Source organism: Pholis gunnellus (assembly GCF_910591455.1).
Source record: "Pholis gunnellus genome assembly, chromosome: 20".
Classification (NCBI taxonomy): domain Eukaryota; kingdom Metazoa; phylum Chordata; class Actinopteri; order Perciformes; family Pholidae; genus Pholis; species Pholis gunnellus.
Genome location: NC_136547.1, coordinates 15,700,906 through 15,717,590, shown reverse-complemented (window position 1 = coordinate 15,717,590; position 16,685 = coordinate 15,700,906). Strand labels below are relative to the sequence as shown.

General features: G+C 42.4%; 1 protein-coding gene across 1 annotated transcript; it reads right to left on the bottom strand.

Annotated features, from left to right (window-relative positions):
* Positions 1-2,894: 2,894 nt before the first annotated feature.
* Positions 2,895-15,295, bottom strand: ankrd33ba (ankyrin repeat domain 33ba; the record flags this gene model as incomplete). The annotated part of the gene is made up of 6 exons (XM_079181094.1): positions 2,895-4,650; positions 5,329-5,527; positions 5,693-5,834; positions 6,160-6,300; positions 6,633-6,762; positions 14,849-15,295. 6 exons carry the CDS (start codon positions 15,293-15,295, stop codon positions 4,105-4,107), a joined length of 1,605 nt encoding a protein of 534 aa, XP_079037220.1. The 3' UTR covers positions 2,895-4,104.
* Positions 15,296-16,685: the final 1,390 nt, after the last annotated feature.

Sequence of the window (16,685 nt, the reverse complement as noted above, 5' to 3'; positions counted from 1 at the left end):
ACACACACACACACACACACACACACACAGCATGCACCAGGTGTTAGTGCGTGTAATCCATCTTTACACAAGCATCTGCAACCAGGTGTTCTGTCAGTTTATGTTAGCCCAATAAACCAGCCAGTGCAGGCTTAGTTGGTGCGAGCCTCTGTCAGCAAGCTGTAACACCCCATTAAAGCAGGCACAATCTCCTTGACTCTCCATGGTTTTATATAGTTCTCTCAATGTGGCAGAACTCTCATCCCCTGCCGTGCCGCATTAGACTGACTGGGAGAACAGAATGAGAGCGAGACGCTGCTAAAAATGTATTATACTGCCCGTGCTCAGGAATCTCTAGTTCTATGAGAATGAAGGTCAATCGGATCAAGATTTATTCTTAAATACTCTGATAGCATGCTACTGCTAGTGTGGCTAGTTAACATTAAGTCAGTATTTAGCACAGTATATTAGTCACACTGCAAAGAATTCTTCACCTGTAACTATGACAGCCCGTACAAATGTGCTAAAGTGCTTTGGAAAACCTATTACGTTTAATTACATGGTCTCTTTAAGTTTGCCTTCTGGATTGACGTCTATTAAATATCAAATAATAGGAATGTAGGTTCAGCTTTTCACATGTCTGAAGTCTTTAGAGTGACGGCTGTGTTTAAGCTGGTAGACCCACTCATTGACTGGCTCAGTGGTCTGTTCTGGTCTCTGTACTAGTGCCTACAGCAAACAGGTACCCATGAGCAATATGTGGATATATTTAGGAGAGAATCATGTTTTTGTAGTTTATTTTTCTTCCATAAAAAACAGTCAAGGTTACAGTTTAAGGCACTTTACCCAAGTCGTCATTTAGGGTCACTTTATTAGCCCTGAGTACACACCACCAGCTGTTAGCCTGAGGTCCTTAGGAACATTAAAACTGGCTTCAGCTAGTTGAGACTGGTCATTTCTCTGACACAGCCGCCTGCGAACATTCCACCAATGCTGAGGTTTACTCAGTCAACAGGCACCAGTGGGAGTAAAGGGTGTTTCAGTCATTTAGGTCAGGACATTTTTGGAAAGGCATCAGGGTTGAAATGACAAAAAGGACGGTGACATTTTGGCTCCGGTTTCACCAAAAACCAAACTGCTTGTTTTTCATATTCCAAGCATCGCATCATACGATCTCACTCCTCAAACAGCATTGACAGGATTTTTATGTGAAACTAACCTATTTTCTGTAGTGTCGTTCCTAAAAATGTCTAACAGAAAGTATAATGCAGTACCGTTTGGTGTTCTCAAACCTCCTGAGAGAGGTTTTTCTTCTGTCAGAGAGCTTCTCTCTGCCTAGTTTTCCTCACTTTTTATCAGTGATAGCGCCGCCACTTGCAGTTCATTTTTAGTTCACACGTTGGAGATCATTCTGATGCTGATTTAATTGTGAGACATTTTTATTTATTCATACTTTTTCAGCATTTCAGAAATGGAATTCATTAAGAGGGGCCTACTTTATCCTTGATTGCATCACAGTATCATTTCACAGAATACTTTAAAAAAAGAAATGAAATGAAATGGCTCTCATACCTTCAGCACAGGGAAAGAGTACACTTCGTTCTTGCTAAGCCTAAGAATATATGGTCATTGTGACCGTGAGGATCATATTTTTGAGCATGCATTTTTTACAAATAAAGCTTCTGATTTTCTTGAGCAATTAAATAACTAAATCAACTATAATTTTCTTTTTCAACTTCCGAGTAGCACTTACATTCTGCTACGCACAGATTGCTTCATCTTACTTCTTGATTATTTCATGGCACATATATGTTTTTTTTTGTTATTAATTATCATATTTAAGATTTGACAACTATCTGCGGTGACAGTGTAATAACTGCCACATCATATAACCTATGAAGCTGCAATATTGTGTTAATCTAAAAAAGCCACGTGTAAAAAGTAACACAAAGGTGACATTTTACTCACAAATCGTGTAAAGAAGTACAAACAATGCAATAGTTCTATGTGATATGACATAATTGTTCTGATAATAAGCAATTTATGTAATCGATACACTTCATGTCAATGCCACTTGTTGTAGATATACTCCATTTTACATGCAGACATCTTTACGTGTTGTACTAAAACCAACCAGCAGAGGGCCCCAACTAAGAATCCCCCCCCCCACAGGTCACCCTGTCTGAATCCCAGCCTTCATGGCATGACATAATAGCTGCCTTACTATCAGTGGATAGGGCCCTGTTTATTTGGCCACTTCTGAATATCTATTATGAGGGATGTGGGTCAGAGTGTGGGAGGAGGGCGGGAGGGGAATCGCTGACCAAGCCTGTTGCGCCTCATAATCTCAGGTTACAATCTAAGCCAACAGCTGTTTGAGCTACAACCATGGCCTAAATATTACTTGATGCATTCGGAGCTCATAGGTTTTGTGTCTCTCTCCCACACACACACAACCCACTAATGTTCATTCCTCCACACTCTGTATGAGTGAACTTGGAATAGATGATTGATATGACTTGCCCTGTCATAAATATAAGTATGCGATGTATCTAAAGTTTCTCCAGTTCACAGAAATCCTGCAGAAGCCTGGTGAAAATGCTTCATGTTGAATCACAAAACACTAACACAGAAGTCTATTCCGAAGGAATGTAGTTTTTATTCATTGCCTCATAACAAACTGCAGACAGTAGACGTTTGTTGGCCATGATACTGCATTGCCAGCATAAAGCTATTTTCACATGAAACATTTCCTCATGTTGATGCTAAACGTGTTAATCCACTTCCAGTTTTTAAGTGCAGAACTCACTGCAGTTTGGTCGTCGCGCTGAAGTCAACGAGGTTTATTTGGAGAAATGATTCTGTTGCGAAGTGTCCTTGTAAACCCAAAGCAACTCATCACCATGTTTATTAGACACACACTTGTGGATGACACTTACGCCGCAATAGCCATGAGGAGTTGGGACCGTGAAATTGCGCTCTGACAATATCCCTGCTCTGCCCGTGGCTCTGTGCGTTTTAAACTCACGGCCATTATTTTCACTGTTCTAATGTTAAAACGGGGAGCGGACCTATTGCGCAATAATGGGTCGACTGTTTTTTTTATCAGAGGGTCCCACATGTTCGGGATTATCACTTCAATTCTACTTATACTGTCATATTGGCCGTGGCTCACCCTTCTGCAATTGCTAATAGATTAAACCTCATAAAATGTTTAATGGAAATCTAGAAGAGTACAAAAAAATCCCATCAATTTGTTATTAACTTTCCAACAGAACATAGTGGAGGCATTTGAAATTATAAGTGTATCAATATACCCTGTACACACCAAATTCAGTCTCAGAGGCGCATTCGGCGCGATGAATGGGCTTTTGCAATGTAAACATTTGAGATAGTAATAGTGCTTCACATTTCAGTGTTGGTCTCGAGCGTTAAGACTAGAAAACATAGCTGTAAATCAGTATGTGTCTATATTTCATCAAAAATACAAAGTTTCTCATCAAAAAGCATTCAAATCTCATATAAAATGTATACGTAAATACATTCATGGGTAAGTCTTTGTAAAGCAGAACAAAAAGCGTCTGAAATATTGCTGTCAAATGACATTATTTATATATATATATATATATATATATATATAAGCTTATGTTTAGCTTTCTCAGTCAATATGACACACCTATTGGTATTCTCCACTGATTTCTGCTGTGCTTACAGTTTGAGAGAGTTTGTGTCAATAAGTGTCCTCTACTCCGATACAGCTTAACTCAGTGTAAAAACACTGCTGTATTCAACACCCAAAGCTTAATCAAATATAGACTAGGCCATCCATCAAAAAGCAATAAATATGAAAAATAAGTTAATTAACAGCATTTCAAGTATCAAATCCCCTGGGTAATCACTGCTTGACATCATGAAGGACACTGAGCGTTGAGCATTTAATGCCGTCAAAGCTGCAGCAGACATTTTAAAGAGGCCAACTAGCATCCCAAACGTTGCAGCCTCTTTAGTCCTTTGTCCTCTTTTAGGAACACATCTGCTTATTCATATCTTGTAGAAAAATATTAAAGCCAAATCTCTGAAACGTAATAGTCTTTTGAAGTGTACATGGCATCTTCTGAGGCAATATTATTTCCTTTTCCCAGCAGCAAGGTGTCTCTTGGTCACAACCTCCAGCCTCCTCCTCTCTGCGTCCTCGGCTTTCCTCCTTTCTTCTTTTAGCTCCTTGTACCGCCACTTTGGTAGTTGCAACAGGTGCCCCCCTCCGTCTTTGAAGCTGCTCTTCCTCCGCATCTTCTCCGGTTCGTACGTGGGCGTGGGGGCCTTGGAGACCCTCACTTTGGGAATGCTGAACCCCGGCCTGACGCTGCTCCTCCTCAGCACCATGTGCATGGGCAGCAGGCTGGTTCTCCGCAGCTCCAGGGCCTCGTTATAAGCCACCGTGCTCAGGCTGGAGCTCCGGTGTCGAGGCACCAGGCTCTGGGCCTGAAGGCTGGCCCGGCGGTCGGCTGAGTTCTTGGCCACCAGTGTGACCCGGGAGTTCTGGAAGAGTTTGAGGTGGCTGTCCACCCTGTCAGGGTTGATGGAGCGGAGGTCCTTGGCGCGCTGCTGGCGGATGATCTCTGGGACTGCATACCGCCGTTTGCCCACACTTGGGAGGCTGTCCGGACACACCTGAAACACAACAGCCCCTGGTTGGTATTACTTGTTATAATATCAGTATTTGTAGCACTGCAGTAGCAATAGCAGTAATAATTAGAAGAATTCTGTTCAGTTTCCCTTTTGTTTGCAGTATTGCAGTGCTTGTAATCTTGCATGAATAACCTGCTTACCAGATAAGGCTGCCGTTAATTATATGCTTTAATTATTGTGTGCAAATCCCGTGAAAAAGCAGAGAATTTATTGATTAAAGCAAAGATAAATTAGCACCAGATTTATCCTCTAATAGCACAATTACCACAATATTATCATCAGTTTGTTTGCACATTGATTCTATGAAACAGCAGCGATAGTTCTACTTTATTCTACTGCTTGATAAGAACAATAAGAGAAGTAATGATTTCCACATTGTACAAGAATGGCTGGCTCCATCTGAAGATAAGAAAGAGAGCTCTGATACCTCCAACTATGCTGAGTGTGTACAGACACTGGAATAATACAGAGGAGAGCGGCTTTAAAAGAGAAAACTATCAAAAAGAGTAGTTACCCGCATAACCTTATCTCAGCATACAAAATGCTTGTTGGAGTGAGGGGGAAATTGAGGAACATGTGCGTCTGGGTTGATGGATCTGGTGGGATACTGTTTGATGCTGATAATGACGAGTAAACACGATCTAGAGCCTAATTACTCACTGTATGGCATGCCACAGCAATGACTGGGCTCCGCATGGCAGTCGTTATCGAAACCATGTGGTCGATAACACCTTGCTCCTCGGGGTTGGTGACGTTCGAGATGTTGAAGATGTTCCTCACGGTGTCAGACAGGCGCTTCAGACAGCCACGGGGCTCCTGGGCTTTGGCCGCCAGCGATGCCAGCGGGGGCCACTCTAGACTGGGAAAAGAAATTTGATATAAATCCACTGCAGCAACAGCAGGTAGGTAGGGTTTACTCTTCTCACCATCATGAAGTAAGTCATAGACTCTCTCTCAAGGCTACTTTTGAGAAAGACCTGTCCAGAGGTGACTACATAGCTAGAATGACAGAGGATGAGTTTACCTATATGTCTCGCAGTACTGGTGCGGGCAGGGCCGTTCCATCAGGCGCGTCATCACCCAGGCAGTTTCATAGCGGCCCGTAAAGAAGGCCCACTCTCTGGCAGTGAAGTGGCGGCCGAGGTCCCTGGCATTCAGGGAAGCTCCTGGTGGTGGCACAAAAAAAGGTTAAAGAACGGGTATAGTGGATACACAAAGATACGGGTTAAAAGATTAGAAGAGGAGAGCAAAGAAATGACTGAAGATAAAAGTTTGCTATCTGTCTCGGTGTTCTCATGACAACTCGTGCACACCACCCGTCATACAACCCTCACAGAGTTAATAGATGTGTGTGTGAGTGTGCAACAAATTACAAAGAAATACATCTTGACACATTTCATCTAGAGGCGAGTATGAAGTCGACACTTATCCTCCTTTCTGATTGCGATAGAGTTTTGTAACTTTTAGTGCAATCAGACACATTTTCTTCACCTGCCATCATGAGCGAGCGCACGCATTCCACCCTGCCCTGCATGGCCGCTTTCATCAGTGCGGTGAAGCCGTGGCAGTTCCTCCTCTCGATGTCCAACCCCGAGTAGTAGTTGAGCAGGTAGTTGGTGATCGTTATGTGGCCTTGAAGAACAGAGGGACGGACGGTTGTTACTGTACGTTATAACACAGTCTGTAGTCAAGGCATTCACACGAGATCCACATCCATACGCTGGTCTTTCTGTTTCAAAAAACACTTTCGTACAGTTACTGTTTTTTAGTCTAGTAGTCTGTGTGTGTGTTCTGTGTCAGTATGAGTGCCAAACTGCCTGTGTGTATATAATTGTAACTGTACAAGCATGTGTGCAACAGGGCTCTGAACCAGCCTGTGTGTATTTCACTGAGCCAGGGTCTGATATACGGCTGTGTTTATATGTGTGTGTGTGTGTGTGTGTGTATGTGTGTGTGTGTGTTACCTGCTTGAGCAGCAGTGATGAGAGCTGTGTTTCCCTCGCTGTCCTGCCAGTTGACATCCAGATACGGACACTGAGACAGCGCTATGACGACGTCCACATAACCCTGGTAACACGCGACCAACAGCCCTATCTGAGACAAAAAGGGACAGGAGAGGACTTAAAGGTGTGATATGCAACAGAAATAATGTATGGACTGATATTAAAATAATCCCTCTCAATCATCACTTATGACCAACTTCTCTTTTCTTCCTGTGTTTGGGACTGCATCGGCTTTACTTCTCAGAAACGGAGGTTGCTGCCTGGTAGAAACCAGAAGACCAGGAGACCTCTTTCCAAACTAATATCCTTAAAAATAAAGGTGACATCTGTTGTCTTTTCATTAAGAACTGAACCGTCTTGAACTGAGTGGAAAAACAAGCTGAGTCCCCGTCTGATGTTGTTGTGTACTTTTGTGCGTTCGTATAATAAGAACCCTTTTATGTGTGCGGACGTATGCGCAAATGTTAGTCTGCGAGTGTGAGTTTTCGGTAGTCCTGGAAAAATCCTGTAAAAGTTGGGTACTTTCTGGAAGGTGCACACTTCACTAGCCAAGACAAACAAGTTCACCACCAGGGGAGAGACGGGGGGGGAGCTGCAAGCTGGATTCGGGAACACAGAGTTCTCAGTTGACATATCATGTGCACAGTATGTTTATACATGAAATATGTTTCTGTCAGAAAGATATGTCTTTCACTCTCACTCAGAGCACAGGTGGATAAATACAGAGCTTTCATACAAGAAGCCAGAATTCACAAATAAGTCGATAAATGTAAATGATAGCATTAATGTGATGAGAATGATCTTAAAAAACACCTGAAGGGACAAAAAAAACTTCTGTCTTCTGTTTTGTTCCATCACAGGCATAAAGGTAATGTACTACACGTAAATCCACCTTCAACTGGAACTAGTGAAATACACGATGTTCTTGATGTTAAAACAGTTTCTATTTTTTTCTAGTTTTACAGCACAGGCACGGCGATTAAAACAGATAATATAACCAGCCAGTTGCTGTGAACATCAGACCTAAAGAGTTAATAATCAGACTTAGGAAATCAATTCAAACTTTGCTACAAAGAGGGAAGTATTATAATATTTAGGTAAGTTGTGACAATTTGTTCCACATTTGACATTCCTAGAGCAGACTTGATTGGTGAACCTTCTCCTGTGACATGATGTTCTCTTCACAAGAGCGCGAGTAAAACCTACGTGCCGCTTTGCACCTCTTGGCCCGAGCACACCGTGTTACTCCCGTTAATTATTCCATTGAACTCTGCTGTGGATGTGATCCAAAGTTCTGTCTCCCTGATATGAACAAAACATAATACTGACTGAAGATTAGTACAGAGAGGGCACGGACGTTTATAGACAACATACAAAATTGGTGCCAACCTCCCCCATGTCTACCTACTACACACACACACACACACACACACATTATACCGACAAGGTGTGCAATAGAATAAAGTCTAAAGTTTAAATCTGCACCCCCCCCCCCCCCGCCTTCATTTCTACTAATCTGCATCAGACAGGGATTTTGGTTAAGTCTGCAGGACAGGCTGTGCAGCACATGTACAGTAGATGTTGTTGTTTTCTCACCCGTGAGACGAACTAAACTTAAACCGTTGGCTGAAAGGAGCCGGGCAGCGTGCCGGCTGGAGATGTGGTCACGTTGGTGCTGTGTAGCATAGCGAGAGGTGAGGTGGAGAGAGGTCCTGCGGAGCAACTGATGGATTGTCTGGAAGACGTTCACTTACACTGGCACAGCTCCAGATTGCTTTATCTGGTTAGACACACGCATGCTGACCTTGTCTATGTCTCTCTCTCTCTCACACACACACACACACATATACACACACACACATTCTTGGCAAGCCTCCTGCCTTGCTGTGCTGTACTTTAGCAGCATGCCCTGCAGCATGTCTGGAGCAATCTCAGCCGTCTGGCACTGTCTTCTCCAGGAACCTTTTTTTCCCAAACACACACAAGCATTTAACGTACTTTTTTTTACCTGTTTCTTCCAGGCTGTAGTTTTCTGCTCAACACTATCTGGACTTTTTGTTTCATCTATTGGCTCTCTGCAGGCACTTAACCAGTGGCTCGATCTGAGAGAAGAGCACCAGCGAAATGCACACACAGCATGCAATTGCAGGGGACGCACATTAATCGGGGAAAAGACAATCATGTGCTACACAATATTGCCCACTCGATGACTTAAATGTGAGGCTTAGGGGATAAAAATAACAACACTACCAGGTAGCTCAACGACCCTGAAACAATCACGAGAGGTACTTCCAGGGATGGATGAGTGTGCAGTGCATGTGTGTGTGAGATTCAGAAGTATGTAAAGTGAGACTTTGATTACGACACCGATGGTTTTTGGGAGGATTATGCATTTTGTATGTAGGCCAAATGAAGATGCACACTGTGACAATTTCAAAGCTTTCATTACTTTATTCTGATGGACGGAGACATATGCCCTCTCTGACTGTAATCTCCTCTGTTCCATTACACTGGATTGTAGCCGCTCTCTTAAATTGAGTTTATTTTTACCCACAAAACTCGCCTTTGATGAAAGTGCAGCTTTTCTTGACATTTTCTTTGATAATAGCTCGTAAAGTTAAGTATAACGTAGCATATGTTATGTTTGAAGCCCAAATGGCCTGTGGTGTTGAGTGATATTTTATCTCTTGATACTTAAACTAACGCTGAAACATGCTCCTCTGAATTAAGATTTTTTTTTTTGCATTCATATGGGCTATAAATGATACGGAGCATTATTTCTATCACATAACTATCTAAACATTAGCAATTTAAGCTGTCTGTCCCTCTAAAACACTCAACAATTTGGGAGGATTCATCATTCTGGTGAGTTTAAAACTCAAATGTATTTTTGGTAATGCCAATTTTCATCAAATAAGTACATAATGTCAAAAACTAAAATTTTCTTAGAATAAATGAATATTTATTTTAGTTGAATTTAACTAAAGCTGCATTTACCATAAAGGTCAGTGGGTTCTGATGCTGTCTGAATACAGACAAACTAATTCTGGTCAACTTATTATTACCCCATATAGACAGACATACACAGACAAAGACACAAGCACACACACACACACACACACACACACACACAGTAATCTGGGGAATATCCAGAGCTAGGAATAGAAAGGCTTAGCCGTATCAGTCGGCGACACAGAGAGAGGGGGAGGGAGACAGGCGTAACTGTGCACCTACAGTTGATGTGAGAGTGCTATAATAATTGGCTCCAGTGAGTGTGACTCAAACTGTATCCCTGAAAGTTCCTTATAGACACCACACCTCCAGGATTCCCAGCTCCACAACGTTATTAACTGCTTCTTAATCAATTTATTTTAAGCATGACCAAAGTATGTGTTTGCAATAGCACCGTAGCATCTTCAGAAATGCATGGTTGAATTGATAAATAATAAAGCTGATTCTGAAGAACTTCCTTATTAGCCCAATGAACTGCCTTTTTTATGCCCTGGAAAATGGCGAATGCCATCTAATGAAAACTGTAGCAGCATTGTCACATACACAGAAACCACTAGCATAGCATCCACAGCCAAGCACGTTTAATAACGCCAAGAATTAGCCCTCTACGCCACAGCAGAGTCTGCTTCCCTTGTGGGTTCAGTGTGACTTATCAACCGATCTAACTTCCTTCTTGTTTCTTAAAAAAGGGCTTATCCAAACTGCATCTTTTTTTTCTTCTCCCAAATACTGGTCAAAGCTAAATTTAGCAATATCATCTAAGCGGCAGACAAGCGGTATCTCTGCGGCCTGCATAAACCGAGTATAAAACGCTGCACTCTTTACAGTACATCTCTGTGTACGAGGACACACACACACACACACACGGGCAAATAAATACACTCTAGACCGCCCTCAATCACATACACCAGAAGCACTTACACAGACTTACTGGGCCATGTTTCTGTCAATAGCCTCCCTGTTTAACTGTGCTCCTGTCTGCAGCTGAGTGTTCACATGGCTGTATCAAATCAGATGTGTATGACTGTCGCTTTGATTTTTCCACTCATCCGTATTTGCTAGCAGCATCGTGCTTGCTACCATCTGCAGCGCCAAATTTCTCTCTCTCTCTCTCTCTCTCTCTTTCTCTCTCTCTCCCTCCCCCCCCCCCCGCCTGTGCCTCATTTAGTCATCTTGCCTGTTGCCCTGATAGCTGATGTGCGTTGGTCTGCCCGTCTGAAACACTCTGTGTAGACTCTGTTGCCTGTCGTCTACACTGCACTGTATCGGTCCTGGTTCGTCATCAGATCTCACCCTGTTTGGAAAGTTTGATTGTGTTCTAGACGGGGAGTATGTGAGTGTGAGTGACAGAGAGAAAGAGAAGGGGGGGGGGGGGGGGGGAACAGTCCAGCAGGGTGGCCTCATTTAAATTGATTGAATTATGTGTGTGTGTGTGTGTCTGTGTGTGTGCGTGCGCTTGCGTATTTATTGAGTTATCATGTGAGCATGACAGCACACTCTACCCTAAACAAGGTCAGAGGTGCCTGATGATATCGATATATTAATACATATTGACATAATCCTGAGATAATCCTGATGTTCACTGACTTGCATTTATCTTTTATTTTTTACAACAATGGTTTGTGGAAATTTCATCCAACACATCCGCTATTACAGTCACAACAGCGAGAAGATACTGTCGGGATTCTGACACTGACGGTCTATAATTACTGTGCTGTAATCATATACAATGAAAATTAAATACACGTACTTATGACCTACACGGTGGCTTGTCATTAGGTTGCTTTGCTATGTTTAGCATTCGGGCTGTGTTAGTTGGAACATGGACAGTTTGTCATTCGTGATTACAGTTAATCAGGTTTCAACACGCAAGCTTGGCAGTGACTTTATCTTTGTCTTTTCTCTTATGACACACGGATTCATGTTCTGCAGAATGTTGCTTGAGGCTATCTGACTTGATTTCTACTCTCTCTGCGAGTCTTATCCTTAATCCTTGCCATGTTGCAGGTATTTTGTCCACCGGAGGGATTGTTGATGTTCAATTCCCTTTTTATCGCGACCATATTAATGTGATTTAATTATGTGTCGGCTGTTAACCAAAGAGCCAAACAGACGTTCGCAGATGCTTTGCTGCAAAAACCCGTTCTCCCGTTACCGTTTGTTATATGATATCAAAACACACACATCTTATGTCTTATGTTACCCACATCTCTTAAAAATGAACTTGTTTTTCTATGCAGCAGACAGTGAAGGTACTACTCGAATTACCATTAACCCCGGGCTAAAGGTCAGTCTCTTATGTAGGTCATAAAAAATCTGAATATGTCATAGAAAATTTCATAGAAAGTCATAATAAAGTAAGCCATAACAATGTAGTAAAAAGTCATAGTATAGTGTGCCATAACATGTCATATTATATTATATTATATAGGTGTTCAATGTGACAATATTAGATTAGAACAATGAAAATGTCTCCATGATCTGCCTTTACAGAGTATGCCCTAAAAAGTCATTAAAATGTCATAATAAAGTATAATAAAGTCATAGTGTAGTACAAATGTCATTAACAGTCATTGTTTAGTATGACATCAAATAATGATTTAAAAGTCATAATATAGTATTATAAAATGTCGTATAAAAGTCATAAAGAAATGGTAAAAAGTAACGGCAAAGTATGCCATAAAATGTCATAGTAAAGTCATATGTAGTATGATTTTAAAAAGTCATTAATAGTCCAAAAATCATTCGATGAAGCCCTGGTGTGTTTAATGTGGATTTATGTAGTATGTCATAAAAAGTCATACAGCAAAAACATTTGTTGTTATTTGATAACCGCTAATAAATAAAACAATTTATATGGGGCCAAGTAGAAGTTCAGGGAAGTAGATTTAAAAAAAGAAATATTAGGCCTGCATTGACTTTGCTGAAGTGGCTTCATGTAAAACACAGAATCCCTTCCAGGTTCTGGGCTGCCATTCTGCAGCTGACCCTGACCTCTGACCTCCCTGATGAAAGGCACCACAGAAAACAGAGGCAACTCATTCTTGTGTGTGTGACAAATACTTTGGCTGGACTGGGGAAAAAGTACAAACGTTTCTGCGTCTCAAGCATTTTTAGCTCAAATATAGCCTATTTTAAATAGTGTACATTCTGTACTTGGTCAAATTCAAGTCTGGGATGTAACACCCCTCTCTGTCTGCGCATCACATTGTCAGGCTGTCGGCTCAGTTCGGATGTTGACGTGCGTGTCAGGATGTTGAACACGAGCACTAACGAGCTTAACAGATTCATATCAACATGTGTTTCTACTGGAGGGGTTTCCTAAACTGCATTGTGTCTGGGTCCGTGCACATCCCTGAGGTCGCAGGTCATCGCAAAGCAAATGGCGAATGCACTGCAGCACACATCCTGGTTATCTACGCAAACACATAACTGGCGCTCACTGCTACACACACACACGGGTAAAACACACACACACACACACACACACAAGCTATATCCAAGCATTTTTGGCGTGCCAACCAAATGAATCCGATCTATTGTGCACGTCACACAGAGGAGAAGAGAAATCTTTGCATTCCAATGATGTCATTACTACTCTTCCCTCCCATGACCTCATCAGCTGTTACATGCGAACAGAGGGGATAAGGAGGGGGACAGATGGTGAGCGATGATGATGGACTCGGATGGATGGGGGTAGCCTCGAGGTTAGAGACGCAGATTTGTGATGTAAGCTCAGTAATATGAAAACACAGATGGGTGGGGACAATTTTTTCAAAGGAGAAAAGTAAATGAATAACACACACGAATGCCGAAGCAAACTGCAATGGCACTCTACGAACTTCTCTACGGGAGCTCTTTGGTTGTCAATGGTAGAAAACTACAGTTATCTTCCACATGTGAAGGTATAAAAAGAAAGTGCTGGTCATGAGAAAAAGGGCTAAAATGGTAAAAAAAAAAATATACAAGATACAAGGCCAAATATCCGTCCTCAGCATATTGCCTATTGCCAGTAAATTCAATTATTATTAGCAAAATGTCCAGATGAATGAAAACTAGTCTGGCGTTCCATCATTATGGATTCATCTCTTCGCCCATGGGCTGCAGGACTTTGGCAGGAGTGAAGCGATGCACATAAAGGGGACGCGTGCTTTGATTGCACAGCGGACAAGATGTCCAATCATTTTCCAATAAGCGGCAACTCTTTTGATAAATTGCCTTTAGTGAAAAATATGAATTTGTTCATATCATTTAAAGTCAACGGATCGAAGCTGTACATAAACGATTACACATTGCTATTGATGCCAATGTTTGCAAAATCAGTCAACTAACTCATGGCTTTAAAACGCATCTTCGGTCATTATTTTGTAGCTACTACGGTTTTGAATTGCTCTCAGACACACTATTGCCATCCTCTCATTGGTATTTACTGTGTTTACCATCGGACTACCACATGGAATCCAAATCCAGAGCAAGAAAATGCAGACGCACACTCATAGACCACACACACACACACACACACACACACACACACTCTCTCTCTCACACACACAGAGGATTGAGTGTTCTGCTAACCGTGAGACTTCTGTGTTTTTATAGAGCTTGAAGTTCCTCCCTCTTGCAAAACTGAGGTCAGTCAACACACACATGGACAGACCTGTCAGCAAATACCAGTTTGGTATGAAAAATGATTCAGGGTAGAGGTGTGAGTTTATAAATATGATTGGAACCAAGGAAATATAGAAAACATGTGGAAGATTTAAAATGTGGCCTGCTCAAGCCAACTGGCAACCTGGTAACAAACAGGCTCTACTCAACCCACATCTCTTTTTTAAGTCCCATGGGGATATTTGATTGTTAACTGATTGTTTGTTAATTGTTGCAATTAAGATTTCAGTGAGAGGCCAGAAAGTTTGATACTAAATAGACAAAAAAGATGTAGTGCCCCTGAGCAAGACCATTTCATAAGCCTACTTGCTGCATAACTTCTCCATACAAAATACCATGTTAAATTAAAGTCAATTCAGCTAACTTTACTGAACTAAAAACTTTAGTCCGTCTGTTTTGTGTTAAAGTAAAAAGTAATCTATTACAGTAGCTAAATCACGCTACTTGTGTGAAGTTTAGCTTACTCAAAAGTGGTCCTAGTGGGCTGCATGCCATACCCTGTTATTCCTATCCTTCTCGTTGACCGCCTCCTCCTTCACTCCATGCCGCATCATTATCCGGACGATAGCCGCGTTGTTGGTGCAGCACGCCTGGAAAAAGGACAGCGGCTCCGGGCTTTCCGGAGACGGGGTGCGCTCCGAGTCCGCGAACACGTCGTCCGGCGGGTAGAAGGAGTCGTCCGACGCGATACTCCGACAGTCCTCCAAGTCCTCAAAGTCAACTTCTTCGAATGCATCATCGTCTTCCTCGCCGCCGTCGTCCTCTTCGTCGTCCTCCTCGCACGAGCCCAGGTAGTTCTCGTCGTCAGATTTGGACAGCGGCTCCTCGACAACAGTCGGGTGGACCTGGATGAAGTTTCCCCCGACTTTATGCTGCTGATGGAGCTGTTTAACCCGGACCGACGAAACGCCTCCTCCATCCCTGTCGTCCGTGATCAGCACCATCTAACCCCCGAGCCTAGGGCACTGTCCTCGGGGTAGAGTGCAGCCTGGCTCGCGGGGCGCTGGCATGGGACTGGAGAGCGGAACCAAACTATCGCAGCTTGCCCTTAAAAAAAGTAACTTGTATCGTCTATGGGAGCCTAAATTACACAAACTCATTGACCCGTGGTACGCTATGGGCCTTCTAGTTAAGCATGTTGCGCGTGCAGTTACGATTAGTCATTTTCAAAGAGTTGACATAATGCACGTTTGAGACCCTGAACGCCCCACGAAGTGAAATCTTCTTTCGCGCGAACCCAAAACGAAACCACGTTGCGTTGTAGTTGCAGCTATTCGGTCAAAAAACACGTGAATGGAAATACGTTCCGGGTTTTGGCAAAAAAAAAGTGGCGCTCCAGCAGATAGTAAGAGTGCTGCGCACACGACCGTCCCATGTAGGGCGGAGAGAGACAGCAGCCTGGTAACCTATAGTCGCCTAATCCGATTAGATGGGACTGGGACCTCTCTCTCTCTCTCTCTCTCTCTCTCTCTCTCTCTCGCTCTCTCTCTCTCTCTCACCCCCTGTCTCTCTCTTTCTCGAGATTAATTCTAATCTATCTGCTGAACCCAACCCTACAGTAAACCTTAATATTCTTAGAATATGGGATTTGTGACTTCCTTATATTATTTACATTATGATGATTTTGCAAATGGTTTAGTTTCTGCGTCTTTCTACCACGTTTTTGTGTTGTAGTTTCAAGTGAAACTGAAAAACGAAAAAAAAAACCCTTTAGGGGAAAAACCCCAGTGTGCATGAATTGATGGTACTCTACATCTGATTCATAAAAGCCCACAAGGGGAAACCAGCATTGTAGCGCCTATGATGAGTCATGTGAATATCTACAGATCGTCACTTTGCTTTAGAAAGAGAAGGCAGATTATGTTACAATTAAGGGACGAGCATTATTAAAATGAGTATGGCACATGGGTTACATTATTGACCATTTACGATTCTGAGTTGATTTACAGTTACACCCTCATTGCGTTCTGTTCAGCCTCTCCCTCCCTCCCTCTCGCTCTCTCTCTCTCTCTCTCTCTCGCTCTCTCTCTCTCTCTCTCTCTCTCTCTCTCTCTCCCTCCCTCTCTCTCTCTCTAATTTTCTTGGCCACTGGCCAGTTAAGATAATAGAGACATAGATCGGGCTTCATTACTTGGCACTGACCTATGGAGAGAGTTTGGCTTGTGTACATAACCAGTTACATCTCATGGAAAATGCATGCTAATTGAAAATAAATGTTTTTCATCTAGTGGGCAAAAATATAAGCGACCGAGATCTTTTATAATCTTTTTAGAAAAAAACATGACCAGATCCTACACTACAAAATGATTTAGGCTAATAGTAACCCCAAAATAG